Genomic DNA, 12,093 nt, shown 5'->3' on the forward strand with positions numbered 1-12,093 from the left:
CACGATGCGCCCGGAGCTGGCCAAACCGCAGGACGACCCGCCGCTGGTCGCCGTCGCCAAGTGCGCGGGCGCGGGCGCCGTCATCGGCTCGGTCGTCGTCGGCGCGGCCTGCCTCGCCAAGCTAGCCTCGCTAGACAAGGACGCCATCGTGCAGCGCGCGGACGCCCTGCGCGCCAACGACGCCGAGAAGAAGCTCGCGTGCGCCTCGCTCGCCGGCGCGGGCCTGGGCCTCAGCCTGGCCGCCCTGCGCTTCGTCAAGGTCGCCGAGGCCGACGGCGTTGCCGTCAGCAGCGTCGTGTGCAGCCGCACCGCCGCGTGGGAGGCCGTGTGCTTCGCTTCCCTGGGCGTCGCCGTGTCCGCCGGCGCGCTCGGCGCGGGAAAGGCAATCGCGAAGCAGGTTTGTAAGGCCATGGAGAAGGGGGAGGAGGCCGAGATGTTGGTCAAGGACGCCGCCGACGAGGGGCAGGCCGCCGTGGACAGCGGCGTGGAGAAGGCAAAGGAGGCCGCAGAACAGATTTCGGACAAGTTCTCTGAGGTGGCTGATGGCGTGAAGGAGGCCGCGGAGAAGGAGTCTTCATAACTTGTAAACCTATTTTTGAACAACTGGTATGGGGGGAGGGGGGAGGGGGAATTTGTGTGGGGTGCGTGCTGAGCGAAGGTGAGCCGCGGGCGCGACATACAATAGGGCCCGCGTGAGTGTGGCGGCGAGCATCTTCACTGGGGTGAGATGCCGCGCATCGCAATGGACTCACGCGCCGCGATCGCTCTGGTATGGAGCGACGCGCAGTTGTGTGACGGATGCATCGTCGCGAATATCAAGGTGACTAGAGAGAGTTTGTCATGAACTGCGAATGATGAACACGCGTGTCGGGGTTTTTTAGTTGCAGGTATATCTACAATAAATGCACAACGGGTAAAAAGCCTTCAAGTTGGCAAGACGGTCTTGGGTGGGGATTTTTCCAAGCCGCTTCAAAACAAAAACAAAAAAAACGTGGCGCCAGTGGCAGCCCCGATGTGATTCCGGGGCGCAGGTCGTCGCGAAACGCGGGAGGGGGAGAGCCGCGGGCAAAAGAGGGCAGGACGCAAAACGACTAGACCAGGGGCGGATGACGGGGTATCCAAGCCATCAAACATTGGCACGCTTCTCAATAGCGGCGCGCAGGGTTTCAGCGACCTTCGGGGGTGCGGCGCCGCCCACGATGGTGGCAACAGTCTCGCCGCCTCTCAAGAAGACGAAGGTGGGCATCTTCTGGATGGCGAACTGCTTGGGCAAGCGCCTGACCTTGTTGACGTCGATCTTGCAGTAGTAGACGCGGTCGTACTCGGAGGCGAGCTTTTTGAGGCGGGGGAGCAAGTAGAGGCACTTGCGGCACCACGAGGCCATGAAGTCAGCGACGAGGAGGGCGTTCTCGGCGGTGGCGACCTCCAGAAGGCGGTCGAACTCCTCGGGCGTGGTGACGGTGTGCACCAGGCCCGGCAGCGGCATCCACGGGGCGGAGGCGGCATCGTCCGAGCCGGGGGCCGTGTGAGGCGCGTCGGAGGGCACGGCGACCGTGGCGCGCGGGGTGTGGCGCGCGGGGCGCGGGTGCGGGCGCGGGGCGCGGCGCGGCGAGCAGGAGCGGGAAGCGGAGGCGGAGCGCGTCGGGACGGCGGCGGGGGCCGCGAAGGCGGGGCGGGACGGCGACATGGCGGTCGGTCGGTCGGAGGTGCGCGGGGTAGGAGGGTGGGTTTGGGATGGCGGCAACGGAGCGGGTTGGAGCTATTGTATAAATATATATACTTATATAGGATGGAGGACGGCGAGAATTTGGTGACTGCTCAAATGATGAGGACGCGCTGGATGTTAGCAGCACTTTTGGTTTGACGGGAGAAATCTCAGACTGGTTTGTGAGTGGGCGACAGAAAGCGCCGCCGTAAGCGTGTCAGGTATGGGCAAATTTAATGCGTTTTAGCATTTTCCCCAGTGAAACCCTTCGGGTATCTGCAGCGCGGGGCTTCCCGCACGCGCGCCTCAATTTGTTTGGCCGTTTGGGAAGGGAGCTGTCCGCAACAGCCTTGCATACCCTACGTCTCTAAAGTTTAGACCGCTAGTTTGTGGCTTCAGCCGCCAAGCGACGACGACCGTCGTCGTGAACATCAACACAGTGTCACCACGCACAGCGCACACACCGTATACCTGTACCACCTTTGGCAACTCCCTGTCAACAACGCCGACGACAGCCAAGGTAAGAACCAGTCGCATCACACAAAATACAACCGGTCGTGACCGGATCAACTCCAGCTCGCACCCCTGTTTTATATATTTTCGCTCGCAACTTTGCATTACCACGTCTACGAAACGCTCTTCCTCTTTCCCTTCATCCCCATTTTCGACTGCTTCTTAACCTTTTTCGCGAGCGCGCGCACATCATCGTCGTCATCGTTGCCCCGTACTTTCTTCGCCGGTCTGCCCCCCTCCTCTGGCGGCACGTACGCCTTTTCCCTCTCCTTCTTCTTCTCCTCGGCCTTGGCCACCCTATCAACCATCTGCTCCGCCACCCTCTTCCTCTTGCGTCCCTCCTCGCCCATAAAGTACTCTCCAGACTCGAGCTGCAAGTCCACCTTTGACGCCTGGGGCAGAGGCGGAAACGGTGTGTACGGCTTCTTCTCCTTGCCCGCCCCCTTCTTCTTCTTCTTCACGTTCTTCCTTTTAAACTTTGGCAAGAACCGATCCCAGTTCTCCTCCTTCAGCTCTGCGTCCTTGGCAAGCTCCCGCTTGATCATCAGCGCCTTGATATTATACACGGGGTGCACGTTCTTCATGCAGTCCTCAATGATCCGTCGCGCCTGCTTCAATCCTTTGTATCCCCCCATGCACGACACCGTGTTCCCCTGCACCAAAATGTAGCACGACGTCAGCAGCTCGATCGCCTTGAGCGTCGACCCATTCGGCCCTATCAATCGCTCCCTCCTCTTCACAAACCTATCCTTGTTGTGCACAAAGCCGCCGATCTTAACAATGTCGCACTGCACCTCGTCCTGCAACACCTTGACCGCCTGCGCAAGCGGCACCGACCGCGCGAGCAGCTTGATCAAGTCGCGCGCGTTGAGGATGGCGTACGGGTCCCACGTCCGCCGCGTCGTCTTGACCGTCATGGAGCCCTCGATGAGGTTCAGCTCGCACGCCAAGCCGTGCTTGTCCAGCGCCGCCGTCACCGCCTTCCACACCTCGCGCAGATACTTTTCGCGGTACTGCGGGAAGAGCGTCGCGAAGGACGACTCTTCCAGGAAAGGGCCCGAGCTGTCGTCCGGCTTGAAGTCGTCCACCTTCCAGTGGTCGATGCCCGCGTGGTCCCATGGCTTGTCCTTCCGGTACTTGCGTTTTTTGGAGACGGGTTCGCTCGGTGTGGCGGTCGGGGCGACCGGAGGAGCCGGGCCAGCGCCTTCAGAGTGGAACTGCATGACGGCTTTCGGAAAAGGGTTTGTAATGACGTGTGATCCTTGCCGACTGCGAAGGCGGCGGCGGGATAGAAATGCGGGGAAGAAGAGGTTGCAGTTTGGAATTTCTAAAATATTTGGCCAAAAAGATGGAGAACCCGGCATGCATGACAGGCAGCCATCCGAAACACCCCATTCGCGCCATTTTGCACGGTCCCTGCGTGATTGCTCTAACTTGATCATCGCTTCATCAAGCACACCCGCATTTGGCTCTCCCGCACAGGCTGCACTTTTCCTAATCTTCTCCACTTCTACATAAGCGGAGCCCACCCTTTCTTTCACCGTCTTCCCCCACATCCACCATGCCGGAAGACCCGCGCTGTTCCTCGTCCTCCGGGACCACAGTCGCTCCGCCGGAACCCCCATCATCCGCCACGTCCGCCCCTTCTCTCACCGCTCTCGCCCCACTCGTCGACGACCTCGCCAAAACCGTCACGTGCCCCATCTGTCTAGAATACATGGAGGACGCCAGGCAGCTTCAATGCAGCCATCTCTTCTGCTCCCCCTGCGTCGTCCGCATGCTCGCCATGGACAACGCCAGCTGCGCCGTCTGCAAGGAAAAGACAAGCAAGCGCATGGTGCGCAATGCCCCCGTGCGCTACTCCGAAGTCGTCAAGTATCTCCGCGTGCTCGAGGGCGTGCTCGAGGACGCCAACCTGCGCCCGAAGGACACCCCCGTCGTCAACGATGGCTTCGAGGGCGCCGCCAACGCCGCCCTCCTCGGCATGCCCCGCGCGCCGCACCCGGCCGCGCCGACGCATAAGAGATGCTACTTGTGCCCGAAAGGCGTGGACGCCGTTGCGTTTGGCGGCAGCGTCGCGTTTGGCCCCATCTTTCCGGCTGCCGCGGAGAAGAAGCGCCTGCTCTTCGTGCATGAGCGCTGCGCAAATTTCAGCGAGGGCGTGTATGAGGAGAGCGGCCGCTTCCATAACGTCCAGAAGCTCGTCGTTAAGACTAACAAGATTGTGTGCGGGAGGGACGCGTGTGGGAGGGCGAGGGCCAATATTCAGTGCGCGGCAGACGGATGTGGGAGAAGGTATCACTTTCCGTGTGCAGTTGTTGAGGGCTGCGCCCTGGTCGAGGACGGGTTTAAGCTGTTTTGCACGCAACATAGGGACCTGGCGCCAGTTATCGATGACACTGAGTTTCAGAAGACCCTGGGGAATCCGGAGGATGCGACTACCAAGGGGCATGAGGATGATTGTTATTTGTGTGGGAGCGGCGGGCGCATGCTTATGTGTGATACATGCGAGCGGGTCTCGCATCCCGTGTGTTCTGGGTTGAAGAACATTCCGGAAGGGGATTGGAGCTGTGGCGTGTGCGCACCTGCAAAGCCTGTCCCGGTGGAAGAGAAGAAAACCCCATCGGCGAAACGCCGTGGGGTAAAGCGAAAAAAGGGATCAGCGGCCAGTCCGGGCTCGGCGCAGGATGAAGATTACGTGCCAAGTCACACGGCTGGCAGTGTACCAACCAAGCGGACGCGCAGGATAGACGACAGGGGTAAGCGGTACGTCATTGCTCATACAGGCCTTCGTTCGGTAGAAAAGGAAATCCTGAAGATAGCTGCGAAAGTCAAGAAGGCAATGATAAGGACGGACGTTGATCGCCGAGTAACATACATGGTTATCCGAGCACAGTCGACAGAGGACACCCCAATTCGAACGATGAAGCTGTGCAAAGCTGTGGCAGCGAGAATTCCAATCATGTGCTGGAAATGGGTTCAAAAGTCGATGAAAGCTGACGTGTGGGTTGCGGCGGAGGCATACGTCCATCCATTGACATGGCCAAAGGACAAGCCTCCAGTTTTTGAAAGTATGAGGTTCTTTTTTGGATGGTATAATGGTAGCAAGGAAATGAGAGACGATTTAATGTCCGTTGTGAGTCTTGGAGGTGGCATAGTTGTCAATCGAGAACCGTCCGAGGATTTGGGAGATGGTGAGGCGACCATGTGTGTCGTGGATGAGGAAAGACAGAAGAAGGAAAGGACGGATTCTTCTCGGCGAGATCTATCAGGTGGAGGCAAGGAGATTTCTTCGACATGGATTCTTGATCAGTGTACGAAAAACCGCAACTTGTAAGCCCCTTTGAGTCGCCCATGTTGTTTTAGGAAGAACTAGCAATCTCTTGGGATTTCGCTCAATGCTGCATCTCTACATGAATCCATTATTCGTCACTGTAGTTGATGTTCTACTCACTTCAGCATACCTTTTTTATAAAAAAAGATGAAGAGTTGGTTGTGTCATATGAATGGCTGACCTCCGAGTGAGACAGAACAAGGACCAAAATCCTTTCGAGCCTTGGCTGAAGTGCAGAGAATTTTCCAGGTTATTTCGAGTCCCATCCGTGCCAGAGTATTGCCAACTACATGTGTGTGAAAGAGTACGCTGAACTCACAAGTTATAGCAGAAAACCGAATTGGTACCATCACTTGGACCACGAGGTTGGTATTCGCGTCAAGCAAAACGGCGTTTTGCTCAGTCACGCCTCCGGATATGGTGTAACAGGGCAGCGAGAAAGCACCAGAAGGTTGGTTGGTGCAACCCAACCCACTTCGCGCTCTGCGCAGCGATTTTTTGCCTTTCCGCGTATCCAGCTATCCTGTAAAAAGAAGAGAGGATGTTCAACCATCTTCGATCGAGAAGATAGAGACAGTAGTGGAAACGAGTTGAAGCATGGTTCTCATTAGAAGATGTCCAAGTACCACCGGAAAGATTCGGGATAAGCACTGTTAATTATAATTAAGGGCACTCTTGGGATTCGGTCATGTCGGTCATGTCGGTGTGCTCCTTGGTCAAGAAGGAGCTGTTTGAAGGGAGCTGGACGAGCCATGCGCTCGCAGATTGGTCCACTCTCTGTTTGAGCTTGAAGTGCAGCCACTCACACATGCACACGTTTCGAAGAGGGACACGACATGATCGATTGTCATGATTGGTCCGACTTCACCACAGCGGACCAACCCTGTCCATAACCCATCCCATGAAACCAGCCGACTACTGTACAGTACCATCACATGCCTACACAAGGTTGTAATCGATTGTGCGCAATCGCTGAACATGATGTGCACAGCATCCCTCTAAGAATATATTCCGACCGCGCCACCAACCTCTTTAAAAATGAGCTTTTCGAATGGAGATGAAAAGAAATTATTATACTGGTACGGTACTGTATTAATATCGAATCTGCTGGGGACGCAAAGAGCAATAGATAAGAGAAGCACCGGATAGCACCCCTCATTTATAACTTCAAGATCACTCCCATGTCCATGAAAACGTATTTCCTTGCAAACAAGATGAAACTGAGACACAAACATTTTTCCCAGATCGAATTGTTGTTTCACAATGCAGCCTTGCTAAGCGCGTCCTCAACGCCTGTAATTTCTAGTATAAGATCATGCGTGCATTGTCCGTCAACCTGGGAGATTCGATTGATGGTTGCATAGGATGAATGAATGCTTCCTCTTTAGCTTCATCCGTTACCAGGTGCGTTTCACACACAGCACCTCATAAAACGACCGCATGCCAAACACTCAATCTCGAAGAAGAATTGTTCTGATAGGCAAAATATGCCTTGCAAGTGAAATTGAATAAGAGGAACATCAAACTTCTTTTAGTGATCCCTCGGTGACTTAGGTTGCATGAGAGTTGAGGGAACGGTAAAGCTAAGTTTTGACAGAACATGGAAAACATCACCGATAAGTGGCCCCTTTGGTGCATGGGAGCTTCAGCCGGAGCTCCCTTCAAAGTGAAGTATAGTGTTATTCAAATACTGCCTTACTTCTATTCTTCCTGGTATGTGCAGATGGTTATATGCGTAGGCTCTTTCGAATTGGCACGCGGAACAGGTACGATTTATCGAAAGTGTTGGTAAAGGAAGAGCTCCACAGTATGCACCGTGAACGCTAGCACCCTGTTTTGCGAGGAATTCGTTCGAATGATGCATAGCTAGACATGAAAAAAATCTACTGCTTCCGCAGTTTTGCACACTCCCGCTGTCAACGAAAACCACTGCACCATGTGTTGCAAAGCGAGTGAATGTTGCAACATCTTCATAACTCGAAGGACTGGACAGGTTTGAAGAGCTTTTTCGAAGGCCACTTCATAAAGGATTAGTTCAGCTGCAAGATATTGATAAGATGCTTTTGAGTATTCACTAACACTTTCTCGATGATATAAACGCGTAGTGCCCGTTTCCTCTCTGCCAACCGTGGGAGCCGAAGTTGCAATACTCTATCGAATATCCTTTCTATTATCGCAAAAGTTGTTTCGAAGTTCGTAAGCGGCCTACGGTTTGTATCGCCGATTGAGCTTTCTTGTTCACTACTAGTAGAGCTAGCTTTCACGTACGACTATTGTAGTATTTATGGAGACCGTCCTGTTTTCTCTATTACACGTGTCACAATATATTTGAATTATTATTCAAAAAATCTTCTTGAGGTGTACAATATCTGTTTCTCTTCGCACATCGGGCTCAACGGGACAGACTAATTTACATCTTTTCCGTTGAGGTGTCCAACTGATGCGATTTCTCTTCCCCAAGCAGAGGACCCACGTATCCCCTATTTCCAAGATCTGTGCGATGCGTTGAACAATTCCTTGAGAGTCACTACTTGTGTAGCTCGCCCACATGAAACGACAGGAAGCGTTCGATTTACATGACGAGGCCAACGGCCGCCTTACCTGATGGTCTTCAAGGGCCGGCGCAAGAGGCTCAGAATATCTATCTCGGATGATGAGTCTGCGGAAGAAGTCGGACAATTCGACGGCGACAGCTCTGGGGACTCTGATTTTGAAGCTATCAGTGGCAAAGCACCAGATTTGGACGACCTGTTTCTTTCAGACAGAATCTCGCTCTCACAACAGCCCTTGCCGCAAGACGGAAAGGCATGGGTCCACAAATACTCTTCCATTTCTCTACAGGGTGGCTTAGCAGCTTCAGCGAAGAAATCTAATGAGATTAAGGATTGGATGAAAGGGGCTCTCGATGGAATAACCCCACGCTTGCTCATCCTCACGGGCCCACCGGGATGCGGGAAAAGCTCAGCCGTTCGAGCCGCTGCGAAGGAAATGGAATGCGCGGTTTCGAGCTGGCAGGCGCCTGTCACTGGTTTTAGGAACATATCAATGACGCTAATTGATGATTTTCGCGCGTTCCTTGTTGGCGGTCGCTACCGTGCTCTTGTGGGCGAAGACTCAGAATCAGAGCCGATGGATTGGTCGGGACGGAAGATTGTTCTAATCGAAGATTTACCTGTATGCACGACAGATATTGCGCAAAAGCGGAGCATGATCCAGAAGATCTTTGCGGATGCAGCTCGGCTTTCTTCGTATCCTACGGTCGTCGTTGTATCAGATAGCGACAAGGGCGTTGCCTCAACAGTACGGTTTGTCTTTGGTGCAGATCTTCTTGCGTCATCAGCTGTGGCTTGCATCAAGGTACCGGGGGTCACTCATGGTATGATGAAGAAAAGGCTTCGCAGTGTACTCCAGAGCGAGGGGCTTTCGTTTTCTCAAAAAAAACTAGAAGGGGCTGTGGCGATGGCTCGAGGGGACATCCGAGCCGCTCTCAACGCGTTACAGTTCTGCTCAGATTCTGGATTGGGAACACATTCAAGTAATGGGCTCTCTCACAGCGGAGTTGAAAACAGAAAGAGAACCAAACGACGGAAAAGAAACTCTGCGAGAGTTGTCAATGCTTTAGACTCGGTCGGTCAGGATAGCAGTCTGGGAACGTATCATGCCGTGTCGAAGATCCTAAACAATAAGCGAGATGCTGACGGGCGGTCAAAGTACAACGTGGAGGACATTCTCATGGATGCCAAAGCGGATCCGTCATCCTTCCTTGAGTTCCTTCACCACAATTACCCGGATTTCTTCACTGAAATTGATGATGTAGTTGGGGCTCTGGAATCTCTATCGCAAGCCGACTGCTTCCTGCAATGGAGACAGGATGACCTGTCCCGAACTGGGCTCTGGGACTGCGCTGCGTCATTGGGAACGAGGGGCTTTCTCTTGCACAATTCGAAGCCGTGCCGAACCGGTTGGCGCCCCATTCGAGGTCCTGAGTCATACGAGGTCAGACGAGAAAGTCGGGCACATGTGGCAAGCGTGCAGCGTGAGTTTGCTGGTAGGCTAGCTCCTATGGTCTATACGCAGTCGACGCTCTGTGAAGTAGTTCCATATTGTGAACAAATCACACAGTGTCGCATGTCTCGATATGAAACTTTTCCAAGTCAAGTGACAAGACGCGGTAGCGTTTCAAATGACGTCGGTGTTCCTATGGCGAAGGCAGAAAACGACGTTACAGTTGCGGACAGCTCCAAACAGGGGGTCTGGGCAGACGTCGGGAACAGCATGGATGTAGTTGGAGAGGAAGCGGATGATCCGATTGCTGAGTGGGATGACGATGACGATTTTTAACTTTTTTTCTTTCTTTCTAACTCTACCTGCAAACAGCGGCTAGTGGTATCCTTTTTCTATACAGTATAGCCCGAGTCGGAACACGGGTTGCCACTGTTAATCCACAAGTCGTGTTGCGGAAACTCTCTACATACTGTACAGTATTAGTGCAGGTACAAGCAAAGGGGGTGGTGTTGCAAAGGTCTAGATTGCAATGTCCAGCGCCCTGGCAATCTGTTCCTGCTCTTTCCGACGGCGGTCTTTCCTTTCCCTGCGCTTGGCATCCTGCTCTTTCTTCTTGCCGCCGCGGTGGTGCTTTGGTGCAGCATGGACAGTGGAAGAGCGTGGGGCTTGGTGTTCCGCCGTGACTGACTTGAATTTTTGCAGGGCGACGCGAGTGACCTGCTCCGTCTGTGCGAGTTTTAGGAAGATAGGTTCTGCTTTGGTGCGCACATGATGGATGTATTGTTCTTTGGCCGGGTCGGTATGGTTTCTAGTGGGGTGGTCATCCGTCTCGGCCGGGTTTTCAGATTGAGCAGCTCGGTTGCGGTGCTCTCTTGAGAGCCTTTGCATGCGCATGCGATGTTCGACCTTGCCATCCATGATGAGCTGACCAATCTCCTCCAGGCCCGCCAGGGCTTCCTTCATATCGCGCTCGACAATTCTGGCGACTTCTTTCTTCGTGCTCATGGAATGGTTTGTTGACTCGGCAAGACGGGTGGTGCGAGCAGCCCTACGGGTCTTGTCGACCAAGGAGCACAGTTCGCAATGCCTGCGATCTGCTCTCCTCCACATGGCGGCGACGTTATCGGTGTCGAGAGTATTTCCGTGACGGGGACGGCGGGGGGAGGCGGGGCCATCTTGACTGCTTGAGAGAGAGGTGGAACTGGATGAAAGCGAGGATGAGGGGGGGGGTAAGGGAAGAGGATCGTGTTGGGCCGGTATGCTCAAAGTGGCTGTGGCTAGCGGGCGGACTGAGGCGTAATGCTCTCCGAAATGGTAGGACAAGTGAATGACTTTTGCATTCTTTGCGTGGTGGTTGCGAATGTCATACGAGGGCTTGCCACTTTGATGGACCCTTATGTTGACATCGTAGGCCATGGAGACGGCCTGCAGTTCAAGATTATCGGCCCATACACCGTCGGTGCGCATGTCGGCGACGTAGTCATCAAAGCTCTGCTCGTCGTCGACGAAGAACTGGTAATGGTCCTTGTTGGCGAGGAGGTAATCGCAGGTGCGCTCGCGGAGCTTGATGTGGTAGTCCTCGGTGCCGAAGAGCTGGTCGGAGACGGCGCGGAAGAAGCAGTTTCCGTCGTTGCTGACGTCGCGGATGGCGAGTGCGGCGGGGTGCAGCGAGCGCGAGAAGGCGTCAATGTCGAGCTCCTGGCCGTCTGCGGGCGGGGCCGGCGGGGCGGCGGGGGCGCGTGCGGCGCGCTGGCGGCGGCCCATGCCGTGCTGCAGGTAGCGCGAGCCCAGGCGCGACGCTCTCGAGCAGGTGGTGAAGAGGTTGAAGGAGGGGAGCGCGGCGAGCGTGGCGGTGTCGCGCGCTGACGGACGCATGGAGGCTGCCATTCGGTGCGGAGGGGCAGGCGGGCAGAGGCTCGGCACATAAAGCACGGATGCGGGGATTGAAGAGAGGCCCCCGGAAGAGGGGGTGTATGGGGATTTTTATACTGTAGTTTTGATGGATAAAAGGCAAGGCGTACCCTTGGTACCACGTACGCGCGGCCAATGCTCGCGCCCCGCCCCCACGATGCTTCAGAGCCGCTAATTGCACTGTCTTCGCGGCCACCACTCATATTCCAAGACGCCCAGCCTCTCATACCTATTCGCCCCGAAACGGCAAGCTTTTTTTTAAATTATTATTTCCCTTCCCCCCCCCCGCCCTTCTCGTCTTCTCCTCGCCCTCTCCTCGCCCTCTCCTCGCCCTCTCCTCGCCCCCTTCTTGGACTGAGGGCGATCAGGGAGGGGGCCTCTCAGCAGTGGCAAAAATGCTGTACAATGTAGTCAAAAACCTGTGATTTTGACCCCGCTAAAGCTATACAATCCTAGTATGACAAACGCGCGAAGACCCCTACAATTGTTAGTCTCGGATTTCCCCATACAGTATTGCCTTCTTGGCGCACGCCCCCCCGATTCTTGCTACATTCTTCCGCCCCCGTTTCGGTGGTGCGTTCAACGCACCACGGCTTGGAAGACGGGATTGAAATCGTCGATGATA

The 12,093-nt window shown here is 54.9% G+C and overlaps 3 protein-coding genes; 1 reads left to right on the top strand and 2 right to left on the bottom strand.

Moving 5' to 3' along the window:
• Positions 1–2,248: 2,248 nt before the first annotated feature.
• CHC_T00004757001 (hypothetical protein) lies at positions 2,249–3,846 on the bottom strand. XM_005716275.1 is given in 2 exon segments: positions 2,249–2,331; positions 2,332–3,846. 1 exon segment carries the CDS (start codon positions 3,844–3,846, stop codon positions 2,332–2,334), a length of 1,515 nt encoding a protein of 504 aa, XP_005716332.1. The 3' UTR covers positions 2,249–2,331.
• Positions 3,847–4,202: 356 nt separating this feature from the next.
• Positions 4,203–5,743, top strand: CHC_T00004758001 (hypothetical protein). XM_005716276.1 is given in 2 exon segments: positions 4,203–5,555; positions 5,556–5,743. 1 exon segment carries the CDS (start codon positions 4,203–4,205, stop codon positions 5,553–5,555), a length of 1,353 nt encoding a protein of 450 aa, XP_005716333.1. The 3' UTR covers positions 5,556–5,743.
• A 4,124-nt stretch (positions 5,744–9,867) lies between these two features.
• CHC_T00004759001 (hypothetical protein) lies at positions 9,868–11,444 on the bottom strand. XM_005716277.1 is given in 2 exon segments: positions 9,868–10,076; positions 10,077–11,444. 1 exon segment carries the CDS (start codon positions 11,442–11,444, stop codon positions 10,077–10,079), a length of 1,368 nt encoding a protein of 455 aa, XP_005716334.1. The 3' UTR covers positions 9,868–10,076.
• Between the last annotated feature and the right edge of the window lie 649 nt (positions 11,445–12,093).

The sequence above is a fragment of the Chondrus crispus genome, genomic scaffold, assembly GCF_000350225.1.
Source record: "Chondrus crispus Stackhouse genomic scaffold, scaffold_246, whole genome shotgun sequence".
Lineage (NCBI taxonomy): Eukaryota > Rhodophyta > Florideophyceae > Gigartinales > Gigartinaceae > Chondrus > Chondrus crispus.